Here is a 26,052-nt window from a genome sequence, read left to right as displayed (position 1 = left end):
ACTACAACACAGAATATAATGTGCACAGTGCTCAGTTTATATTATTATTTTTATTACAAATATTTGCACTGTAAAAAAGATAAAAGAAATTGTATTTCTTGTAATTTACAAATGTAGAAAAATTTTTTGTTACATAGCTGCACTCAGAAACAAAACAATGTAAAGTTTTAGCACCTACAAGTCCACTCAGTCCTACTTCTTGTTCAGCCAGTTGCTAAGACAAACAAGTTTGTTTACGTTTATGGGAGATAATGCTGCCTGCTTCTTATTTACAATGGCACCTGAAAGTGAGAACAGATGTTTGCATGGCACTGCTGCAGCTGGCATTGAAAGGTAATTACGTGCCAGATATGCTAAACATTTGTATGCCCCTCAATGCTTCAACCACCATTCCAGAGGACATGATTTGCGTTAATTGCTTGAGTTAACTGCTATTAATTGACAGACCTATTATTTATACTGTTGTAGCACCTAGGTGCCCTAGTCATGGACCAGATGACGTACCAATTCTCAGGCCTGACAGCCAAACTGGTCTTAAAATCCAGTTATTTTTAAACAGCAAAATCTGATCATACAGGAAATGAAACACGAGGAAAGACAAGAACCTAGCTAATGTAAAGCGGATGCTGCTATAGCTGGGTTTTTTTAAAATCACAATTAGAGGTCTCCTCGAGCCTAATTTTTAGGCCCAACCTGGACCTGAACCAGACCTAAGCCCACCCAACCTGAGCCTGAGACCCAAACTGACCCCAATCCTTCCTGCGAACCTGAGTCAGCATCACTGTCACCTCCTGCCTGTGGGGCTGGCATGGTGGCAGATGAATGTGCTGACTGCTGCATAGCCTGCTGGCTGCTGCTCCCCACTGTGCTGTGTGCACTATGGAATGAGAGTCACGGCCACTTTTTGGCACACTCACTCCGTGATTGCAACACATGCAGAGCAGCGAGGTGGCAGTGGCTGGCAGGAGCAGGGCACGCTCCTGCCACAGGCAGGAGTAGGAGAACCCACCCCAGCCACAGACAGTCCGGTTGTTTTCCCACCTGATCCAGATGCAGCCCTTGTAATCAGGTTCTGCTGGGATTGGGTCAGGTTGCAGGGCTCTGATCACAAATGCTGTGGAAAGTGGTTTCACCCTCATACTATAGATACGAGATACAGTGTCTTACCATTTCTTGAAACTTCAGATGCATTCTCAGAGTTCTGACAGGACACGCAGCTCCAGGTGATAAACTGGACTGCGAGCAAGATCGCTAGGACACCATTTGGGTCCTTGAAGTGACCTCTTTGGGGAGGAAAATCAGGACTGTCCCAATTTCCATTGGTCAAGTCTAGCATTCACCTGTGTGCTCAGAGTCACATTTCTGCCAAAACTGTGTCATGGCAGTGGACCTGGAACAGTAAATAGGTCAGAATTAGTAATGTTGAATCATTCTCACATTTTAGAGCCCAGCTAACCCCTTCACCCATCCCAGTGCAGCATTGGAATGTTAAAATCAACCCTATTCCATTTTGAACATGGTTAATGAAAGTAAAATCTTCAATTGTTTTAAATTACTATTCAGAAACATTTCTTTCCTCTACAATCTTCGTTTTTTCCCCCCCTAGATCCATGACCGGAATGCTCACTGGAGAAGTTTCTTAATAGATCTTACTACCAAAAAAGACCATAATTGGTCCAAAATAGAAACCTTATCAGATGTCTGTATGGGTGAGGACTCGGCACCTGAAATTTGGTCCGTTGACCAAGGTAAACTTTATAAACCAGAAAGCATTAGCATAAAAAAAGCAGAACAGAGGCAATCTAGTGTTAACATGCGAGACGCTGATCACTCCCTTTTATACTTGTAACTCTTATTGCTCTAACCAGAAAACTATAAAATCTCTAGATACACTATGAATGAAAACATTTCAAATCTTTTTTCAATATAGCTGCTTCATTTTTAAGCTATGTGAGATACTCTTATCTTTTTGCAATTGATACGAGATGTTACATTGCAGTTTTTTATCTTGTTATGGTAAACTATTTATGCCAATTAGGTGTTAGACCTATGTACAGAATTTTATTTTTAAAAAGTATCTTGAATATATCACACAGTAAAATACCCATTTAATTAAAGTATATATGTTTGTTTTTGTGTGTGTATCTATATATACATGCACATGCATAATAGTGTTATTGTAAATTGTCTTTATAATAAAGATATTATGTTTAGAACAATCCACATAAAATGATAACCTATGCTGTATCTAATTTATTTGTACATATTTTATTGTAAAATATTTTTAACTTTCTTGATCAATACAAAAATGTTCAAATATTTGCTGTGTAATGTTATAAACCAACTAGAATGTAGCTGTTTAATGATACAAGTCGGTGGTATATGCTGTTTCCCAGCTTTCGATGGTTCATTTTGTCTTGACACTGTGATATTTGCTTTTAACTCTTAAATATAATTTCTTTGTATACTGTAAAATAAACTTCAAAATTATTTCTTAAAAGGTGATGGGACATCTCTTAGGTCCATATGTATAATAAATAATAAGAAGCTGTGAATTATGGGCTCAGTTTTATAATTCAAAGGTTGACTGAACAACCTCAGATTAAAAGAAATGGTCTTTTGCATGGGGTGTAGTTTTATTGGCCTTCTGAGAGGTTGAGCATTCAAATCCCCGATGGTTTTCATAAGAGTTGTAGATTCTAAACACCTCTGAAGATTACAATCCTTTTATTATTCAAAAAACTGCATATAATATTATTGAGATCTTAAATGCGCCAAAGTCGGGACATTCAGAGCTTTGTTTCTGAGACCAATTGTAACACAGAGCACCATTGCACATCTTTAGTATTTTGTATTATTGAGAATGGTGTTAAATGCATGTCTTACTACACGGTGTGTTCAGTGTGGGGGATTGAAACAATTGTGCTGGAAACAATACTTTTGAATTGCCTGATTATGGGCCAGATTTATTGTTGATGTAATTCCAAAACCAATGGAATTGCACCAGGGATTAAATTGGTCATATGTTCTAAAATCTCATGTTGCATTAATATGATTTTTTAGAAAATGTTTGTGTAGTTGGGGGCAGGGGATTATTGAATTTTCTTGATTTTGGGATAGGAGCAACTTGATTGGTCAAACTGGGTAAATAATGACTGACAGCCCTGATTCAGCAAAGCACTTATGCACAAACTTAGGTCTCATTAATGTCAGTAGCTAATGCCTTACAGGGCTTGGTCATCATTCCGTCTGGGGCCTTGGTTGGGAACATCAGAGTCAGTGTCCTCACAGAGGTCAACATCTTCAGTGATTGTCCAGCACCAGCTGAGGTGGAGCGGGCACTGTGTGTGCATGCCTGATGTACGCGTACCAAAACAATTGCTGTACGCCCAACTCACCAAAGGACGGGGAGGCCAAACGAAACGCTTTAAAGATACCCTCAAGATAAACATCAAGAGATGTGGCATTGACACCACGCACTGGGAGATAGCAGCCCAGGCTAGGGATAACTGGCAAAGATTTGTCAGAGAAGGAACGTCCACTTTTGAGGAAAATCGCTTTGCCTTGGTCACAGAAAAATGCCAGAAAAGAAAGGAAAGATGACGGTCATGCAGCAGTTGTGGCCCAACCCTGACTTCCAACACCACATGCAACATCTGCCAATGAGCCTGCAGCTCCAGGATTGGATTCCTCAGTCACCAAAGAACCCATAAAAAATAAAACCTGTGAAAGAGATCATCCTTGACCTCGAGGGATCACCAATGACGACGATAGGTTAGGAAACTTTGCAGGAGCATCTTGCCTCTTTAATGTAGAGAACACTATTCAGAACATCGTATGTGGAAAAAAATCACAGCATCCGAATCTATTTAGAATGTGTGCTCTGCTCCATGGAAAATTCCATGCTTTTAATCAGTGAGGGGAGCTCTCATACTTGTGAAAGGAGGGTTGTTTGTGTGGCGTGTTTTGTGCAGTTTAAACTAGGCGACAAAGCAATTGTGTTAGTACTCAGAGGTTTTGAAAGCTTCTGAGAATACAGATCTGTGTTGCCTACATAAAAAAAGACAAAAAAATAGAAATACTTTTAGGCTCCAGGGAAGATGAAAATAGCAATGCTCCTTTGATTGTTCCTGCCCCCTGAAAATACTGCACAAGAGGTGAGCAATGGTATGAGAAAATACCCAGTAAAGAACTTAAAATGTGAGCCTTCCAGCTCCTGTGCTGCAGAACAGCCCTATCCCTGCTTCTCTGCCTTCTGTCCCCTGACTCACACATACATTGTCTTCTGAGGAGAGATGTACCCCCTTTCTCTTGGTCTAAGATGAGCTGCAGAAAGTGTAATGGTACAGCTCTCTCTGTGCCCTAGGATAGCTCCTGGATCTACCATGATCTTCCCCAAGAGCCCACTGAATAAATAGGATGGACTGATATGACCCTCTCAACTTCTGCTGTTCAGTGGAGTCATCTACCTGGTAAGTGAGGGGACTTCCTGGGGGAGGTATCAGCCTGCTCCTGTTAGGGTGACCAGATGTCCCGATTTTATAGAGACAGTCCTGATATTCAGGGCTTTTTCTTATATAGGTGCCTATTACCCCCCACCCCCATCCCGATTTTTCACATTTGCTATCTGGTCACCCTAGCTCCTGTGATCTTTTTGTTCTGTATCTGCAGCTCTGACATGAGCAAGTACCCGTTGTGTGAATGCAGGGAGCACCCACCTCTTCTGCAGATGGGAGTCTCTTCCCCATGCTCTTGCAGAGGATGCTCCGTTGTCTGAATGGCAGCATAGCAATAAGTGCTGGTCTCAGTGTACTCTGATGATTAAACGTTTTCTGCTAGCTGAGGCGTGAATAACTTAATTTGTGGGTGAGTTGGCAGCTGTGTTCTTAAATTTGAGAGAAATGCTATGCAAAGTCCTGGTCATGACTGATGGTTGCCTACAAAACGGCTAATGTTTTGTGAAGTAAGGCTCCTAAATAAAAGTAGCCTGAGAATCAGGGGTACTGAGTACCCATAACTTCCACTGGAGTTAATGGAGGCTTTAAGCACTTATTAGCTCTGGAAAAAATGAGGCCAATTTTATTTAGATCCCTAAATTATAGGTGATACACGTAGCAATCCCTACACTTAAGATACTGTTTTCAGTTGTGTATAATAATTTGAGCTGAAATTTTCCTTGATGAATGTCTGCCTCTCGCATGATTTTTTGGTAAACGTCAGCAAAAACGGTTCAGCCATTTCTCAGAACGAGATTAGGGGAAAATGTTACTTTTGCCCATGTTAAAAAAGATCTTGTAACCATTGTGTTGAGAAGCTCTAGCATCTTTATGCTTTGGAGCAGGGACTTGACAAGATCTTTCTTGAGTGGTAACAGCTAATTTAGACCTTGTCATTTTGTATGTATAGTTGAGTTTGTTTTCCAGTGTGCATTACTGTACATTTACCAACACTGAATTTTCAGTTTGTTCCAAAACCCCCTCTATTGACATCTCAATCTGGGAAAGTTCCTCAGATTTGTCACCCAAAAAGAACGGCTCAGGTGTGGGAATCTCCGTCACATCCTCTGCGGTGAAGACTGATGCAAAGAATTCATTTAGTTTCTCTGCAACAGCCTCGTCTTCCTTGAGTGTTCCGTTAGCACCTCCATTGCCCAGTGGCCCCACTGATTGTTTGGCAGGCTGCCTGTTTCTGATGTACTATTTTTTTTAATCGCTGTCGGTTTTTGTGTCTATTGCTAGTTGCTCTTCACATTTGTTTTTGTCCTGCCTAATTCTACTTTTACATGCGACTTGCCAGAGTTTATGCTCCTTTCTATTTTCCTCAGTATGGTTAGACTTCTGGGTTTTAAAAATTGCCTTTTTCTCTCTAACCCCTTCTTTTACTCTGTTATTTAGTTAGCCACAGTAGATTTGTTATCCTTTGGGGGGGGGGGGGAGTTGTGGGGGTGTAATACATATAGTTTGAGCCTCTATGATGGTGTTTTTAAAAAGTTTCCCTGCAGCTTGCAGGCATTTCACTCTTGTGACTCTGTCTTTTAATTTCCCTTGAATTAGCTTCCTCAGATCCCTTGTTACTGGGGGGGAGGAGAGGTCCTGTGGGGTTTCTACCCCCCCCCCCCCATGTTAAATGGAATGACAAGACGGGGCCATCTGGAAAGGGGACGAAGCCCGTTTGAAGGCCTGGTGGGAGGAGGCGCAGTGTGAGCCCAGACTGAGGCGCGTGGGGGGCACAGGACTGGTAGGGATGGGACGCGGCCCCGGAGTGGGGTCTCACTCCCAGCCAGCGGCCCCATCCCCGAAAGGGGGAAACGTTGCCAGGCAACCCCGCGACGCGAGGAGGAGGAGTCTGACGCTACTTCCGCCCGGCTCGCTGTCCGTTTGCGTCATATCTCTGCGCCGCCGCCCTGTGGCTCGAGCCGGGAGGGCGGCGACGCTTGGTGTAGTGACGCCCATGGCGGCGGCAGCGCTGCGGCTCCGCCCGTGGCAGTTGCCGGAACTGGCTGGGCGGGGGGAGCGCTCGTGAGCGCCCAGCGCTTCCGGCCGCCGCGCGGAGCCCGGGGCTGCCCGGTGAGTGAGCGCGGCCCGGCTGGGGTGTGAGCCCTGCAGACCGCCCCCCCTCCCGGGGCGGGGGAAGCCCCCGGACATGTGCCCCGGGTGTGGGGATGAGGGACCCCCCCCCAGACCCCTCTGCCCCCTGGGCGCCCACAGAGCCCCTCCCCCCACAGACCCTTCCGCCCCCTGGGCACAGGGGGAGCCCCACAGACCCTCTTCCCCCATAGATCCCCACCCCCTGGGCACAGGGGGAGCCCCACACCCCCCCCTTCCCCCATAGATCCCCACCCCCTGGGCACAGGGGGAGCCCCACAGACCCCCTTCCCCCATAGATCCCCACCCCCTGGGCACAGGGGGAGCCCCACACCCCCCCTTCCCCCATAGATCCCCACCCCCTGGGCACAGGGGGAGCCCCACAGACCCCCTTCCCCCATAGATCCCCACCCCCTGGGCACAGGGGGAGCCCCACAGACCCTCTTCCCCCATAGATCCCCACCCCCTGGGCACAGGGGGAGCCCCACACCCCCCCCTTCCCCCATAGATCCCCACCCCCTGGGCACAGGGGGAGCCCCACACCCCCCCTTCCCCCATAGATCCCCACCCCCTGGGCACAGGGGGAGCCCCACACCCCCCCTTCCCCCATAGATCCCCACCCCCTGGGCACAGGGGGAGCCCCACACACCCCCTTCCCCCATAGATCCCCACCCCCTGGGCACAGGGGGAGCCCCACACACCCCCTTCCCCCATAGATCCCCACCCCCTGGGCACAGGGGGAGCCCCACACACCCCCTTCCCCCATAGATCCCCACCCCCTGGGCACAGGGGGAGCCCCACACACCCCCTTCCCCCATAGATCCCCACCCCCTGGGCACAGGGGGAGCCCCACACACCCCCTTCCCCCATAGATCCCCACCCCCTGGGCACAGGGGGAGCCCCACACACCCCCTTCCCCCATAGATCCCCACCCCCTGGGCACAGGGGGAGTCCCACAGACCCTCTTCCCCCATAGATCCCCACCCCCTGGGCACAGGGGGAGCCCCACACACCCCCTTCCCCCATAGAACCTCCCCCCCCCCTGGGCACAGGGGGAGCCCCACACACCCCCTTCCCCCATAGAACCTCCCCCCCCCCCACACACACACACACCCCGTGGCCCTCCCAAGCGTTTCCTTCCCCAGGGGTGTGGGGATGAGGTGTTTACCTATGGACAACTCCCCCTGAGATTGTGAGGCCCACAGACATTTCCTCCCAAGGGAGTGGGGCTGAGGGTTAACCCCACAGACACTCTGAACACAGTGTGAGGGTAGAGGCGTTGGATCCCAGACACACCCCTTTACAGAGGGGCAAAGTACTCCACTCAGGAAGGAACAATCAGTTGCATACCTACGAAATGGGAAATGACTGCCCAGGAAGGAGTACTGCGTAAGGAGTACGGAAAGGGATCTGGGGGTCATAGTAGATCACAAGCTAAATATGCAGCCCGCTGTTGGGAAAAAAAGCAAACCTCATTCTGGGATGTATGAGCAGGAGTGCTGTAAGCAAGACATGAGAAGTAATTCTTCTGCTCCACTCCGCGCTGATTAGGCCTCATTTGGAGTATTGTGTCCAGTTCTGGGCGCCACATTTCAGGAAAGATGTGGACAAACTGGAGAAAGTCCAGAGAAGAGCAACAAAAATTATTAAAGGTCTAGAAAACATGAGCTATGAGGGAAGATTGAAAAAATTGGGTTTGTTTAGTCTGGAGAAGACTAAGAGGGGACATAACAGTTTTCAAGTACATAAAAGGTTGTTACAAGGAGGAGGGAGAAAAATTGTTGTTCTTAACCTCTGAGAATAGGACAAGAAGCAATGGGCTTAAATTGCAGCAAGGGCAGTTTAGGTTGGACATTAGGAAAAACTTCCTGTCAGAGTGGTTAAATACTTGAATAAATTGCCTAGGGAGGTTGTGGAATCGCCATCATTGGGGATTTTTAAGAGCAGGTTGGACAAACACCTGTCAGGGGTGGTCTAGATAATACTTAGTCCTGCTTTGAGTGCAGGGGACTGGACTAGATGACCTCTCGAGGTCCCTTCTAGTTCTATGATTCTATAAGAGGTGTGATGATGGGGGCGAGTGGAATCTCTCCAGCTGTTGTGACGGGGACATTGCCCTGCACATCCCCTCATGCCCAGTATCTCTTGGGGTTGTTGGTGTCACCGTGTTTAACGTGGTTATTGTACCACAGATGCTGCAGGTGGAGTGTAAGGGGAATTGCTAGGTGTTGTGTGGTGCATGGGATGAGATTAGTGTAAATACCCGGCTAGGAAAGGGTGTGAAGTCCATTGTGATGTTTTGATCCAGTTTGATGAGGTCCTGTGGCAACACACCATCACAGTGTCATGCAGGAGTCTGCCCTGTTGGCCAAGCTTCCATGAGTGTCAGCCTGATAACTTCCGTGTTTCCTGATCCCATCCCTACAGCACTGTTAGCTGGGCTTCACATGCTCACTTTATCTGTCACCTAAACTTGATGCCACTCTTCTGTTCCAGTGGCCATTCTACTGTGCCTCACAGATTATAATTGTCACTTTAGCCATACTGGATTATGCCTGACAAAACTGGCTTTCTGTCTTTTGTTTTGTCAGGCAGTTCTGCCTCTAGACCAGAGGTTCTCAAACTGGGGAGTGTGGAATGTATTTGGGGGTGGGGCACGAGCAGCTTTTTTTTGTGGGGGGGAGAAACTTGTTGTGCACATTTTACCCACAGCAATGCCTAACTAGCAAAACGGATTCCTCCAGACATATCAGGCCCTCAGATGGCACTGTCCTTTTTGTCGGATTTCTGTTTAAGCTTGCATAGCATTCTACATAGTCGTTGCCATCTGTATGTTAATCTGTTTGCTACGACACTGTGTGCACATTTAATTGCACACATGGACCACAATCACAATTTTGCTTTTATTACAATGGATCGTTGGCTCAAAAAATAACCAACGCAAGTGAAAAACAGAAGCCGAACCTGATTGAAGTGAAGCACTGCCACTGCACATATTGGTATATGTACTTGTGTGATGGGGCAGGGCATAAACTACTACAGACACAAAGAAGGAGAGCACGATCAAATAGGTTTGACAACCACTACTCTAGACGGTGGCACTTTAGTATGGCATGTGACTTGGATAACAGATAGCTGGCCATACATGAGCACATGGTCCCCAGTTCTACAAGCTGTTCCCCGTGGGCAGACTCCCTGTGCCCACACAGCAGTTTGCAGGCTTCAGTGACAGAGCATCTTTTTTAGGAGAAATGGATATGGATGTTTCTCTTGGCACAGATACGTGCTTGAAGCAGAGAATGCTGTTAGCAGTTTGAACGAGAGTTTGTCACCCACTGGAAGTGAAAGCCTTCCATTGCACTATATACCTTATTGAATATGTTAAATTAGTGTTTCCTGTTTGAACAAATTCCAATAGAATGGAAGACCAATGTTAAGGACGAGTGCATTCTTTACCTTGATGGTAGTTCTTAGTTCTATTATCACAGCTTTATGGAGAGTGTGGGTTATTAATGTTCATATAATACACTGGTTTAATGATTCGGATAGTCTCTCTTGGGCCTGACTCTTAGAAACTAATAGATAGGGTATACAGTTTAAGGAATTCTCTAGCTCAAGTGGAAGAGGCTGGTGACTTTGAAGCTGAAGATTCTGTGCTCACTCTCTGGTGATGACCATTGGTGTCTGTACTCGGGACAGTTCGTAATAATAGCTTTTTCAACTTTTGGTCATTTGTTCAATCAGTAAACAAGTAGCTAATTACAAAGTGATACAGGAAGTATTGTAACATGTAAAGTAGTTAAAGGCTTGTACCTCTACTGAAAAACTCACTTCCAAACTGTGCTGATATCAAATGCTTTATCAATTAACGGATCTTTGCTTAGTTAACCCCAAAATATATAGTCTGAGATGAGAGGGAAGAGAAAATGTCTCTGGGATAAATTAAAAGAAATGGAAGTTGTGTTTAGCCATCCAAGCTCCATCGTCCATGCTTGGTAAAAGATGTCAATCTACAGTAGGCCTTGCAAGAGGCAGACCAATCATAAGAACGTAAGAGCTGTCATACTGGGTCAGACCATGGTCCATAACCCTGTTATTTTAGAACAGTTTTCCCAACTTGTGGAGATAAATAATTAGCCCCACTGTTTTATAGTCTCCTTGACTTCTGTGTTTTGAGAACTCATATTTTCACTTCATCCAACTTTTGTTTAAAATATCTTTTTGTTTACCCCAAAAGCCTATTCTCAGGAATTATTCTATTTGGGATTGTAAGTATGCTTTTATTATGCACCTTAATGAAAGCATTTCTTTTTATCCTTCTTTTGTTCACTTAGTCTTTATTACATTTTAGAATCCTATTAGATTGAACTCTGCACTTTTTTAGCATCTTACTTCTGATTTCTTAAGGAGTGAATCTGCCATAATGATGACTGTGACTTGAAATAGAAGTTAACTTCTGAAAAATCTAATTACTTTCTATGAATGGCTGCTAGCTTATTTCTAATAGAAATGAGACACAGCTAATCTAGTCTGTGCTTCGGGCCAGATTTTTCAAAAGTGCTTTTCTGAAAATCTGGCCACTTTATTAAGGTGTCGGAATGGGAGTTGGGCTTTTAAGTTTTGGTTTCTTCATGATAGGCAACTAACATGTGATGTTGTTAACAGCAATTTGCAGAAAGAAGAAAGATGGAAAGTAATGCAGTGTTGCTAGAATCAAAGTCCTCGCCGATAAACCTTCTTAACGAAATGCATCAGCTGCGTCTTCTGGGCCATCTTTGTGATGTGACCGTTAGTGTGGAGTATCAAGGTGTCAGGGGAGAGTTTGTTGCTCACAAAGCTGTATTGGCAGCAACAAGCAAGTTCTTCAAGGAGGTGTTTCTTAATGAGAAGAGCATGGATAGCCCAAGGTCAAACGTGTTCTTGAATGAGGTCCAGGTAGCTGATTTTGCTTCATTTCTTGAGTTTGTGTATACTGCGAAGGTAGAAGTGGAGGAAGACCGTGTGCAACGTATGCTGGAAATAGCTGAAAAGCTTAAGTGTTTGGACCTGTCTGAAACCTGTTTTCAGCTGAAGAAGCAAATGCTTGAATCAGTGTTGCTGGAGTTGCAAAATTTCTCTGAATCACAGGATGCTGAGGAGAACAGTGGTATCCAATCAAATGCTTTACTTGAATTGAAGACAACTGTTGTGTCAGAAGGTGACCATGCAGACTGTCCTCCTGATTCTCCCAGTTCCCGCATGGAAAGACCCAGCAATGGAGTTTCTCCCGAGAGGCCAACTGCCAAATCAAAGGAGAAGGTCGACAAGAAAAAAGAAACCATGAAGCCTCCCTATGCCAAAATAAGAAGAGCCAGTGGGAGACTGGCTGGGAGGAAAGTATTTGTAGAAATCCCCAAGAAGAAGTACACAAGGCGGTTGAGAGAGCAACAGAAGAATGCAGAGGATGCTACTGAAGAGAACAAGTTCCCGAAAGACCAAATCATGCATGATGTGGAGAAGGAAGAGGGGCAAGTGGAGAACAGCATGAAGCCTGAGAATGAAGAGTGCAATGGCAACTTTGAATTAGAAGACAACTTTAAAAAATCAGAGGAGGATAAGAAGAAACGAGGCAGCAACTTCAAATGCAGCACCTGCAAGAAGGAATTCCTGTATGAGAAGAGCTTCCTCAAGCACATAAAGCACAGTCACGGCATTGCAGCTGAAATCATTTACCGGTGTGAAACCTGCAGTCAGACCTTTGCCAACCGGTGCAATTTAAAAAGCCACCAGCGCCATGTCCACACCAGTGAGCGCCACTTCCCTTGTGAACTCTGTGGTAAGAAGTTCAAGAGGAAGAAGGACGTCAAGAGGCACATTCTTCAGGTTCATGAGGGTGGTGGGGAGCGTCATCAGTGCCAACAGTGTGGAAAGGGTTTGAGCTCCAAAACTGCCTTGAGGCTTCATGAAAGGACGCATACAGGCGACAAGCCTTATGGGTGCACAGAGTGTGAGGCTAAATTTTCTCAGCCTTCTGCACTTAAAACACACATGAGGTACGAACAGACTTAACTGGCCTTGTTAGATTCTGGTGGGAAAGGTAAAATCCACTGAAAGACATCCTGAACCTCAAGTAGAGTGAGGATTTAAAAGGAGACTGACTGGAGGGTTTCAATATATCCCTTTTCAGAGTGTTTTCTTTCTAATTAGGGGAGCACTGTCATTTAATTTAAGCCCAGAGTATAGGGTTAGGCCCCGATCCAGCAAGCACTTAAGCACATAAATTTATTCATGTGAGTAGTTCCATTGAAATCAGTGGGACTGCTCTCATAAGTAAAACTGCACATATGCTAGAATGTTTGAAGGTTTGGGGCCTTAGGTTTTTTTTTAACTGATTTAGGAAACACTAAAATTAATAGTAAAATGTTATGCAGTGGGAATGAAAAATGTTTTTAAAAATGTAAAAATCCTCAGTGGTGTGTGTAACCCAAATAAAACAGCACCAGGATGCTGCAAAAAAACCCCAAGAAGTGAAATTGACTAGAAACAGACCAATCTGGTGTCACTGTCAGCGAATTAAGTGCAGAAAGTAGACAGACAGCAGGAATGATGAGGACTGTAGCAGGGTAATAAAGCTTAATATTTATATAGCACTTAGAAAATGAGAATATTGTGCCTTTGCACATGGGACTCATGAAGTCCATGTGAGCTGCGTGTCTGTGAGGGCAAATTTGGCTCACTTGGGGCTTGAGACTGCAAGGTGATGAGCTACTCTGGCCCTGACGCTGCAAAAGCACTTAAGCATGTGTTTAAAGTAAAGGGAATTACTTGTTCTTAAAGTTGAATACATGTGTAAGTGTTTTGTAGGATTGGGGCCACTGCCTTGCAGAATCAACCCCTCGCTAGCCCACAGAGCACACTCTGAGACAGGGTAAGTGGGGGAAAAGGGAGGTAGATGGTGCATTCCCCAAAATGTCGCTTTCCGAGCTGGAACTAGAACTCTGGAAGGTTCTGCCATCGCTAGGCCACTCTCTCCTCTGAGGTATGAAGTCCATTCGAGTTTAGTCTCTTAATCTAAACGTACTACAGACAGACAGGGTGCTTTCTGTCATTATAGTTCCATTGAAATCAATGAGATTTCACATGATAGTAAACACTATGCCCCGTAGTAAGCATTTGCAGGATTAGGTCCTAAAATGTTGTTACCAACACAGATATCGAATTTTTTCAGCATCACCCTCTAAAGTGTTGGGACCATTTGACACTGAAAATCATTCACTGGTCAGGAAAATGAATGAGATTCCCCCTCTAACTGGTACCAATATGAATGGACAATGCTATCTATGATGATTTTATTGTTTAAGTATTGAGAAGGTGCTCAGCATTGTATGTGTCATGCATATCAAGACAGTCCCTGTCCCGAGAGCTTATACTCTAGAAGACAGACCTAGAAAGACAAGATGCTTGGGAGACCCAGAGGAAGAACCCACTTCAGATAATTACCTAATTTTTTCATTTTAATTTTTACATATAATCTCCCCTGCTAATATTTAACTGTGAGAACTGATCATCTGGTATTTTTGTTCCTGCAGAACTATTCAAAGGAGTCAAGTAAATCAAGTGTGAAGTTCATGTGTAGGCAGGAAGTTAAAGGTAGATGCAACTGAAGTGCAGTTATAGACCCTGATCCTGCAAGCTGCTCTGCATGGACCCTGGACTTCACCCATGCAGATCTCATTGCAGGACTGAAGCTATAATAAGGAAAATGACTGTATAAAAATGCAGTGTAGTTGTAGCCGTGTTGGTCCCAGGATATAGAGAGACAAGGTGGGTGAGGTAATATCCTTTATTGGACCAACTTCTGTTGGTGAGAGAGTTAAGCTTATATAAAAATGGCATTTTCCTGTTCTGCTCGCTCTGTGTCTTCAGTCTGAGCCATAGCCACTTACTTTACTTTGTAGGTCTGACAACCCTGCAGAGCCAGCACAGCTAGGGAATAGCGAACCAAACTATGTTCTGGCTCAGTAATCATTTAAAAAGAACTGTTAGCCAAATTCTGATTGCAGAAAATGTTATTGATGATATCCGAGCCTTAAAGATTACTGCTTGACTTTCAGATTCCAGGTGCAATTTAAAAGAACAGTTTATATTTTTATTACAATTAAATATAATTTAACCCTCTATATCTTTCCCTCTCCATTTTTGTATTTGAAGTGTGTAAAAATTCAGTATAGATTTTTAAGCTTACCAAAAACTTCTTTGGCTCAAATATTTCTGGATCCTGATTCCAAATCATGGAATGTGATAGTCAGGCACAGCACTCTGCTTGTGTGGATCACAGCTCAGAATCTCGGCTTGATTAGGAAATCTTAGAAAGACCATTAGCACTGAACTCCACAATGCCAAATTTTTTTAGTCACATTTCAGAGGATAGCCATACAGTAACAGTGACTAGTAATGTACTGTAGAGGAGAGAGAACCTTTTAGCTTAATGGTATTTTTTCATTTCAGAATCCACACTGGTGAAAAACCATTTGTCTGTGATGAATGTGGTGCAAGATTCACACAGAATCACATGCTTATATATCATAAAAGGTGTCACACAGGCAAGTTTCTTCTTTTGTCACCCTCGCCATGTAAAGGGATGTTAGATGCAAAACTTATGTTATTTAGAACCTAACTGCTGTTGCAGCTTGTGTTTGTGACATATGTTTGTGACATTTATAATGTGTGTGTGTGGGTGGGGGGGAGATCATGATTTTGTGAATAGGTGTCTTTACCCAGGTTGCTAGGTTTAAGGAAATGTACAAAAAAGGGTTAAGTTTAATTAGCATTTCCTAAAGAAAAAAACACAGCACAAGACTTCAGTAAAACACCAGCTGTATAAATAATTGCAGCCATCTGGATCCTGAGCGATCAGGAGCTCCAGTATGAAGCACAAGTAAATTTTTGTTGCATATTCTGCTTTTCTGTATTGGAGTTAGAGCATTTTTGAGAGAGACGGGGGGGATCTTCAAAGCTTCACCCTTAACATTTTCGGAATTTACTACCGTAAAAACAAGTTTTTAAATGTGTCCTTATCAAAAATATTGCGGCATCCCACACCTTTCCTTCATACAGGTTTAGTGTCATTTAGTTTAATAAACTAATACTGGTCTGCAAAATTGTTTAAAAAGGAATTCTGATAAACCCAGCTATGACTGTGAGTGTCAGTAAAAAGGTCTTTTTTATTTTTGTTTACAAAGGGCTCATTTATGAGACACCTTTACTCGGTCTGCGTTTTGCTCCCTTACTTCCTTGCATGGGCTACCCACATCAGTGGTCTTTGCTTGTGGGCGGGAAGTGGGTAGAAGTGGGCGAAGCCTATTAAAGGGAATGGAAGTTTCCCATTGGCTTCAATGGACTTTGGAATACGGGTAGCTGGAGACTGCTTTGGAAATTCAGTCCCATTGTTAGTAGGGCTTTATCCTAATTATTAAAGCTAATTATGAACTCATGTCCTGGGCAGACATGCAGCAATTAACCTAAGAAACATAATTTTAAAAGTGGCTTATTTTAACCTGTAATTACCTACTTCATACACTTGTGATTTAAATCTCATGTGCTGGATTGATATTCTACCACCAGACTTAAGTCATGTGTGGGGAATTTCTTCTTTTCCTTTTGCATTTCTTACCCACACGTGTCAGAAATCTCTCCATCCCCCCTGCTCGTGGACTCTTCTGCCTTGAACAAATGTGAGCTGGCAGAAAATGTAAAACCAGTGACATGTTAATACAGGGAAACTTGCCTTAAGCAACAACCGAACGTCAGCTACTTAATGGAGTGGCCTTCTAATGAAGGTGAGCAGGACTGTGTTCAGTATGGGCCCAAGCCAAAGGCTGCTAAGTTAGTGGAACGACTCCAACTAACTGACGACTTCAGTGGGCTTTTGTTCAGGTACTACATTTGGGGATATTTTGGTGCCTTCTGAGAGTGGTGCCTTGTACAGCTTCTCAAACAGGCATATTCCGTACCTGATAAGGCAGCGCTGACTCCCCTGAGCTAGGCCCATTGAAATCCTTTTTGACATTGACCTGTGTTTAGTTTGTATATAATAGCTCTGTGTTTGCATGGTTCTAAAACACTCCTTTGTTTTTTCCTTCTCTGATTCACCCTGGCTGTAGGGGAAAGGCCTTTTATGTGTGAAACATGTGGGAAGAGCTTTGCCTCGAAGGAGTACTTGAAACACCATAATAGAATACATACCGGATCCAAGCCGTTTAAATGTGAAGTTTGCTTCAGAACATTTGCACAGAGGAATTCGCTTTACCAGCATATTAAAGTTCACACAGGTAGGAAACATTTGTTTGGAAAGTAAAGTGTCAAGATCTATAGGTCTAAATCTTAAGACTATTTAATGTTGAGGGACTCCTTTAACCAAGAACTTTTATTACTTTTAAACGTACTAATCCTTTGTGGAACTCTTAAAACTATTTTCAGCCAATGGTGGTGTTTCCTCCATTCCTTTCCTCTTACTCCATCCTCCAAAAATGTGTTCTCCCTGCTGGTTATACAACAGCAGTTAACTATCAAGCACTTCACAGAGCTGTGCTGATGCCCCATGAGACACGCAGAGAAGTTTATTAGTAAATAAAGAGCCGTATCCAGCTTGACAAAGCTCTGGCGGGGATGATTTAGTTGGGGATTGGTCCTGCTTTGAGCAGGGGGTTGGACTAGATGACCTCCAGAGGTCCCTTCCAACCCTGATATTCTATGATTCTATGATCCATTTTAGCTCCATTCAAAATACTGCAAAGATCAATTTTGTCTTTGCAGACCTGTCCTCCCACCCACCTTTCTTGCTTGCTTCCTCTTCCCAATTTGTGTTTGTCTCTGCCTGTACCCTGTTCTCTGACATGAGAAGCAAAATGGCCATGGGTACAACTGCATCTCTGCTCAGACGCAGCCTTGCTTCCCTAGTGGTTCCATCTGAACCATGCAACTCTAGTCAGTGTCAGGTTGCTGCTGCCAGCATCTCTGAGCAAACACTACCTACTGCCTTTGCTGATTGGGTCCTTGACATTGTCTTTGACTCTACGCTCTCCTTCACCCATAGCTATATGGCTTCCTCCATAACTTCATCTGTATCTTATCAGCCTCAGTTCTACCCCTGCTGAAATCTTCATCCATGTCTTTATCTCCTCTTTTGTCTGTTGGAGTGCTCCTTAGTTTCCAACACTGCAGCACGGTGCGAATGTTTCTGTCTAGCTTTGCTCATGTACAAAGTGAAGCCCACACTATAACCATCTAGTTGCTCTCCACTGCAAGAGCCAGCTTAATATTGTCCACAGTTATGAAATTCTCCCTAGACACTCTCTCTACTTTCCTCCCCTCAGCTTGTCTAGCACTGGTCTCTTCTCTGTCCCTGCACACAATCCTGCCACTGATGCTAAAGCCTTCTCCCCTATATTGCCTGCCATCTGCAATACCAACCTTGTATCGCTCTGCCTCATCACATTTGCATCTATTTTCAAATAATCTGAAACCCCTACTTTCTTTCCCTGTGCTATTATTTAACCCTGTGGCTGTATCACAAAATGCTTTACTAGGGTAAATAATAAATCACAGGTGAAAGATGCTTTAGACTAAAGTGCATTTTACCTGCTGAATGGTATTGTGATCTGCTTTGGTAGATGGTGTGATAAACCCCAGAATTCCTGCCCTAGTAAAATACTGCTATAGGTAAATATGAAAACTCATGTATTTCAGGCCAGAAGCTCAGTTGATGCAAGTGCTCTGTTGACTTCAATAGCGCTAAACCGATTTACACTAGCAGAGGATCTGCCTTTAAACTATAGCAATGGTCTGTTTACCTTGGATGTGTCAGTATAATTTTCTGCAAATCTGAAATTCCCGCAAATGTATTTGCAGGCTTTCTGAACATGCCTGTATGTGCCTAGTCAAATATATGTGATATGAGGGCACGTATGAGATCACCAAAGGAGCAGCACTCTGGGTACGGCTAAGAGGTCAGTCTAACCCTGTGCTCTGATTTCAGGTGAACGGCCCTATTGTTGTGATCAGTGTGGTAAGCAGTTCACGCAGCTCAACGCATTGCAGCGCCATCATCGAATACACACGGGGGAGAAACCGTTCATGTGCAATGCATGTGGGCGAACGTTCACGGATAAGTCGACCTTGCGGCGGCACACTTCAGTAAGGACGGAGTCCTGCTACAGACTCCACTGCTAGCTCCCGTCGGCCTGATCTCGCATTTCAGACACGCCTGTGTAAAATGGGCCCGTTCTAGAAAAGGGCCTGTTGGCTTTAGAACACCTAAGGAAATGCATTGTCCCATTGAGGCCGACAGCTTTCCTGGGTTACAGTCAAACTAATCTCACTACTGGCAGCATAGCAAACACACATAGCAGGAAGGAGAGTTATTTTTCTCACTCTTTCACTGACCCAGCATATGACCTTGGGTCTGCCATTTCCCTGCGAAATGGAAGTGATAATACAGGGGGGCTGTGTGAGACTTCACTTATTTGGAGAGAGACACTGCTTTGCCAAGTTAACACTTGATGAAATGGAGCAAGGGGGCCCATCAGGGACCTGACTGGAGCAGCACTGGGGCTGCTGTTTTCTGCGTCAACTTATTATAGCTCAGGCCTCTTCTCCCTGTCTCCAGAGGGCTGCCATAGGAGTCCATTTTGGTGACTGTGTGCCTGCTTGAGAATCCCCATGTAGGAAGATGTAGCAAGTCCCCCTCCTTTTGACACTGCCTGAGCAGTATAAAAGCTGAGGAGCAGGGCAGAGAATCTGCCCCATTATTTGTAAACAGATTTTTAGATCCTTGGCTGGCAGATTCTGTAGAAAGGCAAAGTGTTGTCATTCTAAACAGCAAGTGCTGAAACGGTGTTGTGTTTGGTTTTAGATACATGATAAGAATACACCCTGGAAGTCTTTCCTGGTTATTGTTGAAGGAGTGTCTAAGAACGATGAAGGTCACAAGACAGAGCTTCCTGACGAAGAGTATCACATGTCACCTAAAATAACAGAGAAGTTGCTGTCTTTTTCTGAAAATGGCCACTATCAAAACTTGACTGCTGTCCCAGGGAGTGTGACTGCACTGCATGACAACAGTTCTACCATAGTGACAGACTGCAAATCAGATGGGACTGTGGGACCCCAAGAAGCCCTCATAGCTACCACCTTAAGTGAGCTTACAGTACTACATACACAGACAGATGCTCTTCAGCCGCAGCTCCATGCTCTGGTGAATATGGAATAATTTGGTATTGTTCACCAACCCAGCCTAACTTCTGACTTTGCCAGTAACCTAGTGATGTAATTAGGAGAAAGCATAGACCCAAAAGGAAGAGGGACTAGTCATGGATGACATTCACGGCATTTATCTCCTCCTCACCCTTAAAACACCAATCAGTAATCTTCAATTTGCATAGTCTAGCTGTAGCTCCTTTTCCCAGCTGATAGCTATTATTCTACTTCATTCGTTTCTTGATTTTTCTGTACCCTTTGTTATGAAAGTGTGAAATAGTACAATCACTTCAGAGAGCAGTTAACCTCAAGCAGAGCATATGAAGACCTGCCATTGTTTTAATGTCTGGAAATTGGTCCACGCAGTCTTCTCTTCGCTACCCTTCCTGCAAAGGTGTGGTAAGCCCTTCTTCCTTTTGTTTGGATGGCTTGAGTGCAGCTCCCTTAGAAAGGAGGGTGCGGGTTTTTTTGTTTTGTTTCCAATTCGATTCCACAACATGTGTGAACAAAACAGAAATATTGTGGTGCTTCTGGCCTAACAGTCAATGGAATTAAATATACTTTCCTAGTAAAAGTTCATATGTAGAAAATAAAATTCTGTTAAATTTCATTTCAGAAAGTGTTTTAATCTTGGCTTTGCCAAAGCTTCAAGCAGAATTATTTTAGTGTTTGGAAAAACTAATGGGAGCAAGCTTGGGAAATGTATGGAGTTACATTCCAATAGTTCCTGTTTTTCCATAGCAAAAATATGGAACTTGTAGCCTGCGGGTTTGGGTGTTGGAAGCAGATTGCGCTGTTCTAAAATAGCTCATACACTGTTACGGAACTTGCTCCAATAAGAAGTGTCAATTGTGAATTAGCAGGATCACTAATCTAGTGATTAAAATAACTCACTAAATTTGCACTCTTAAACTCTGATCTTGCAACTGGCTCTAGTGGTGCAGATCCCTATTGACTAATGTGAGCACAGGGGTCTCTCCTGATGGATTCATTTGTGGAATAGGGGCCTTGGGGTACAGGTGATAAGTGGGATACATTAAGGCCATTCAAGTCGTTTCAGGCCCCAAATTTTACTTTAGAAAAGGCTTATTGAAATAACCACATAAATGTTTTTCTTTACAAGTTCTGTAAAAACTTTTTGAAGAGTCATTGTTGGAAATGCAACCACGGGCTAGTGCCCGGAAGTGCCCAAGCTGAGGCAAATGCCAAAAATAAATGACATCAGTGCTGACATTTATATTTTTAAAGCTTTTGTTTTCCTGGTTAGAATGGTATTTAGTATCTGAGCTGAGAAATTTAACAGGAAGATATTGACAATGTGCCTTTTTTAAGTGTCAAGGAAGGTAGTGCTTGCTCCAAAAGCCCACTGAAATCAGGCTTTATGGGTTGAATTCTGCAAGCTATGCTCCCAATAATCTGATTGTCAGTGGCACTCCTCAAGGGTGTTGAGGGTTAACCTAGTAAGAGATTGCAGGATCAGACCTTTCTGTGGAACCCACCATCTACAAAAATCTGGTCAAATTCAGGGTGTTAGTTTTCGTCCTAATCCTTTGTTTTACAATGAGACTATCTTACAGGTAGTAAAGGGAACACAAGTGGGATGGCTCAGTACAACCAGTTTCTTTCCATTGCAAGGGGTTTCACTTTCCAAGTTAGTTTATTCTTAGTGAGAGAAAATATATACGTTAATGTTCAGTTTTTTCTTTATTTTGAGGAAATGACATGTGTTTGGTGTGTTTAACTGAGCAGAGGCTGATTAGGTCTGTGAAGAAGGCCTGAGCCTGTTCCCACGGATTTTAAGTGGAGCAGAATTAGCCCTATGGTTAACAGCATTTTAAGATGAAGCTTTCAACAATTAAACATCTTAATCCCACTTGCCTTTTTTACAACTCAAAGAGGCAAACCAGTGGGCTAGAAAAGGCACAAACCATTTTAGATCAGTACAATTTTGTGCTTTTGTGAACATTTTAGGAGCAATATACTTGTTAATCAACTTGACCAAGCAATTAACTGTTCCAAATTGGGCCAGATCTTCAGCTATGTCAGTTTATAGCAGCTGAGGACCTGCCCTTCTGATTTTTGCAGATATTAAATTTTTTGGTGAAGGTTCCTTAAAGTAGATTTTTTTTTTAAGAACCAGTTTGAGAAAAGCTTGCTGAAAGTTAAGCACAATCCATCATTATGGCCCACTCCTGAAAGACTTACTGGTAGGCAAAGCAATAAAAATAACCAAACTGTGGACCAGAGTTTTGGGGTATTTTTGAACCTTAAAGGAGCTTCTGATGTTACCTTTGAACCCTAGCTTAATCCAGAAAAAGGGTTTAAAAAAATAGCTTTCCAGAAGGTTATATTTGACATATTTATTCAAACATTGTGTTCCCTTTGAGTGTTGAAGTTCAAATGATTCCTAATGACCAATGTACAGTGTTTGTAGATATATTTAAATCCTGAGCATTAGTACCTGTAGACAGAGGAAATTTTTGTATTCCATGAATGTATGGAAGTGAGTAACCTGTACGAACTATTAAATCCTATTAAAATATTGAACTAGTTACTGCCCTTTTTGTAAGTGACTTGCTTGGAGTACCATACATTCCTCTTCCCTGAGAACAATGCATTGTATATTGCAGAGATCTTATGATTTTAGATAATTACAGTAACTCTACATAAGTTGCTACTGATCACCTGGTGACTTAGGCCCTAATAATTCCAATTGTTCAGTACTCCGTTTTGCTTCCATAGTGCTGATTATTTCTGCAATAATTTTAATGTTATAACATGCATCAGAAAATTCTACAAGACATCACTTATTTTCACAAGTCATATAGTAAGCCCTACAAGAACTTCAGTTGTACAGACTATTTGTATTTAGTATACTTGTTATGCGCAAGGTGAAATTCAATGCACAGCATTCCAAAGAGTTACACACTAAATATGCAGAATCTGGAACCACTTGCTGCAGAGCACTCTTTGAAGAAAAGGGGCTTTACTGTTAAATACAGCTAAAACCGCTAGTGGTCACTGCTATCCCAAAGCTGTAAAAAGTACCTCTGATCAAACCAGGGAGTTTAAGTGCATAGCACAAGCCATTCACCAGAAAAGAACGCTCCTCAAAATTACTTAATTTTTATTTTATTACTGTACCGCTTCACACAAAACAATCTGTTCCTGCTCAGGCCATTTCATTATTAGTTTTCATAATACAGATTCTTGACCTGGGGGGAGGAAAAATAACACCCTGACAGCTTTGCTCTATGTTTTACATGATTTGAAAACTGGTATATCACGGCTTACAACAAATAATTACATTACAGATGACATGCTGCTATACAAAATCACCAAGGTTTGCATTTAGACAGAACTACTACGTTATAGAGTGCATTAATAACAGATAACAGACTGGTACATCAGCAGCAATTTATGTATACTATTGTAATTGTGCAAAAATACTGCTTAGGTCCTGGAAAAATAAATTCATAACCAGTGCCAAGTTGTAAAAAAAAAAAGCTTTCCCACAATTTCTGTATTAACAAAACATGCCTGTGTAGGATTTTCACTAAACTGTGTTTTATCTGATCTCCAATTATATGTACGATGGCAAAAATATATTCCTTTTTGAATCAGGAAAGTTATGAAACTGAAAAAAACTAATGCCCCCCTACAAACAAAGCTTGACATCTCTCTTCTTTTTCTAAACATAAGCATGCATGTATTTTCCTCTCTGGGGTGCCTGTGTAGAGAGACAGCTGAGTCAACACAGATACAGCACTCAGGTGTGAAAAGTCAACCCCCGGTGCAACAGCTATGCTGATCTAACTCCAGTGTAGATGCAGTTAGATCAACAGGAGAATTCTTTTACCAGCTTAGGTGCTAGTGCTCAGGGCCATGCTTTTCCTACAGACCCAGAAAAAACCCTTCCATAGCTGTAAGCTGCATCCACACTGTAGGATTATGTTGGCATACATCTGTTTAAAGGAAAGTTGGACTTGTTCAGGAATAGTTCCCTGGAGGGAGACCCAAGTCAGCCATTTCTAATGTGACTAGCCCTTGTAAGCAAGCATTAATCACACAAGCTGCAACTTTTTAATGTTTCCCAGCATATCTGAGTCTGTTGCTCATCAGCACCAGCTCCTCCCATTTTTAAAAATTTCCTCTGTGGCCCCCTGTCGGCCGCACATCTCCATCGGACAAACCGAGCACATCTTCTCTAAGAAGCTTTTCAAATTCTAGAAAACGATTTTGTACAATTTCAATGATAACTCACTAGTGTTCATTCCAGTTACAAGAAAAGCCACACTCACTACATAACACTAAGCCCTTCCTGATTTAGAAAACAATCAAGTAGAAGAAAGTTTAAATTGATTGTTGATAGGAGTCAATAAAAACCATCTTCTCTCCTGGAATTTTTTATATCATTTGGTCTCCTATCTGATATTTTCTGTAAACAAATGCCATAAGGGTGCTGGCTTGCTAGGGTTACTATACACCTGGCAATCCCATTTTATTAAGGAAAGCTAGAAGCACAAACAAAAAAAAAAATAGATATTCTTAAAAGCCAGCTAGTACCCTGTCTGGAATGTGGGTAGGTCCGTGCATATTTGTGGCAGGTCTTTCCTCCAAAAGAGATTGCCAACTATGGAATACTAGTGTTTTCCTACTTTACAGTATCCAATATTTAAAAAGGTCAAATGACAAGCAGCATTTATGCAAAATAAAGCTAGTAGTCTTTCATTGTGTAAGCAGCACTGGTGATCTAAGAATGGAATAATTTCTACAGCTTATTGGAACTGTATTGAAATATTAAGCCATAACACTGAAACTGCATATGGTCATGAGTCTATCTCACTGTCATACATATATTTAATGTAGGTAGCTTGTCTACTTATCTCCACTGAAACTAGGATCTGCACACACAAACACAAACTGGGATTCTTCAAGATCATTTTCAATTTCTACAGTTTTAAAACAAGCCTGGGCAAGCTGTTGTCCAACAGCGCTGAAGGAGGGTATCTTAGCTAAGATCAAGCCTAATACAATAACTAGGCAGCATACCTTTGACACAGCTTTGCCAACAGCACAAAGGGAAGGAAATAGCGTTCTGGCACATACAAAAAACCTGCAGCAAAGACAATAGCAGGAACTTAGGTAAATGAAAAGTTAGAAAAATATATTATTACCTGTTAAAGTCATCTTAGGGCAGGAGAGATGGTATGCACCAAAAAATAATGTAAGTGGAAAAATATTTCCAACCAAAAAAATAGAAGAAACTTACATTTCATATATAGTCCTTAAATAGAAAATACATGATAAGCTAGGTCCTACTTAAAGAATGTTTTGGGGAGAAGGTAATTGATTTAATATATTATACGCAGACCCCTCACCTATGAAGATGAATGTTTTTAGACCCAGGTCATTATGTATTTGTTCATGAACACATGTATCTGTATAGTATATACACATACACACATGCATACTGTATATAAAAATCACAAGCATTTCACTAGCATCATTAAAATAGCTCTATCATTTCAAAAACAAAAATCTAATGTCTGACTAAGGTCCATTAAAAACACAGAACTTTAGCAATATGTTAGCATTAGATCAGAAAATATTGTGTGTACTGTATGTCATGGATATTTACAAGCATGGATCGAAAGTGTTGAAGACGATGAGCTAGTAGAGAAATGGCGGCAGAAATAAGTTAAAAATGAAAGACTTTTGGCTCATCAGCTACCAAAAATAAAGATTTTTGCCACAAGCATTTCTTTCACTGATCTCAAAAGTCTTGTGAATCCCTCTATTGCTCTCACATATGAAGATCTGTCAGCAACACCTAGGAGTATCATTTCTTATCCATCCATGTCATCAAAAAGACACCAGGATACTAACAATACAGGTAATTTGGTTCATAAACAACAAAATTAAGCTAGGTGTAGTGTCAAGTATCCCATAATGGTCCATGGCCATTACACAAAAACAGATTATTTAGGAGTTAGGCAACATGCTACATATACCGCAAATAATTCACTTTAGGTCTCCATCACCATCTCCTTGAAGTGACTTTTTGATGCGAAGCAACATAGTCGTAAGCCACTGATCCAAGCGAGATATGGAATCAAATTCCTTAACCTAATGGGAAGGAAGTTTAAAACAGTTTAACAGAGGGCAAATGGGAATATTGCTATCACTACTCCTAGCAGTAAATGGTGTGCTCCATTTCATTTGCTAGTCA

At 42.8% G+C, this 26,052-nt stretch overlaps 3 protein-coding genes across 6 annotated transcripts in view; 2 read left to right on the top strand and 1 right to left on the bottom strand.

The window, feature by feature from the left end:
- LOC140909720 (uncharacterized) overlaps nucleotides 1-3,579 on the top strand; it is a 30,042-nt gene extending 26,463 nt beyond the window's left edge. Inside the window, exon 8 of one of the 2 annotated variants that reach the window (XM_073339705.2) lies at nucleotides 1,607-3,579. In XM_073339705.2, the coding sequence (XP_073195806.1) occupies nucleotides 1,607-1,849 (243 nt within the window). In that variant the 3' untranslated portion in view covers nucleotides 1,850-3,579. The remainder of the gene's footprint in view (nucleotides 1-1,606) is intronic. The other variant, XM_073339706.1, reaches the window with a different exon arrangement.
- Nucleotides 3,580-6,424: 2,845 nt separating this feature from the next.
- GZF1 (GDNF inducible zinc finger protein 1) lies at nucleotides 6,425-24,434 on the top strand. 2 transcript variants are annotated; one of them, XM_073339701.2, is made up of 6 exons: nucleotides 6,425-6,566; nucleotides 11,250-12,616; nucleotides 15,072-15,166; nucleotides 16,727-16,894; nucleotides 18,601-18,758; nucleotides 19,477-24,434. In XM_073339701.2, exons 2-6 carry the CDS (start codon nucleotides 11,271-11,273, stop codon nucleotides 19,831-19,833), a joined length of 2,124 nt encoding a protein of 707 aa, XP_073195802.1. In that variant the 5' UTR covers nucleotides 6,425-6,566; nucleotides 11,250-11,270; the 3' UTR covers nucleotides 19,834-24,434. The 2 variants fall into 2 exon arrangements, with proteins under 2 accessions (XP_073195802.1, XP_073195803.1); XM_073339702.2 differs by lacking the exon at nucleotides 6,425-6,566 and adding an exon at nucleotides 7,693-7,973.
- Nucleotides 22,937-26,052, bottom strand: part of NAPB (NSF attachment protein beta) — a 34,953-nt gene continuing 31,837 nt past the window's right edge. Inside the window, exons 11-12 of one of the 2 annotated variants that reach the window (XM_073339704.2) lie at nucleotides 25,835-25,949; nucleotides 22,937-24,936 (exon numbers count right to left, since the gene is read on the bottom strand). In XM_073339704.2, the coding sequence (XP_073195805.1) occupies nucleotides 25,845-25,949 (105 nt within the window). In that variant the 3' untranslated portion in view covers nucleotides 22,937-24,936; nucleotides 25,835-25,844. Of the gene's footprint in view, nucleotides 25,950-26,052 lie in introns of both variants that reach the window. The other variant, XM_073339703.2, reaches the window with a different exon arrangement.

The sequence above is a fragment of the Lepidochelys kempii genome, chromosome 3 (assembly GCF_965140285.1).
Source record: "Lepidochelys kempii isolate rLepKem1 chromosome 3, rLepKem1.hap1, whole genome shotgun sequence".
Lineage (NCBI taxonomy): Eukaryota > Metazoa > Chordata > Testudines > Cheloniidae > Lepidochelys > Lepidochelys kempii.
This window is presented reverse-complemented; position numbering and strand designations above follow the sequence as displayed.

Bases quoted from the DNA above. Each gene is read 5' to 3' on its own strand.
- GZF1 (XM_073339701.2), top strand. From the start codon at position 11,271: ATGGAAAGTAATGCAGTGTTGCTAGAATCAAAGTCCTCGCCGATAAAC. The intron at 12,617-15,071 runs GTACGAACAGAC...TTTTCATTTCAG, and splicing joins GCACTTAAAACACACATGAG to AATCCACACTGGTGAAAAAC. The intron at 16,895-18,600 runs GTAGGAAACATT...CTCTGATTTCAG, and splicing joins GCATATTAAAGTTCACACAG to GTGAACGGCCCTATTGTTGT.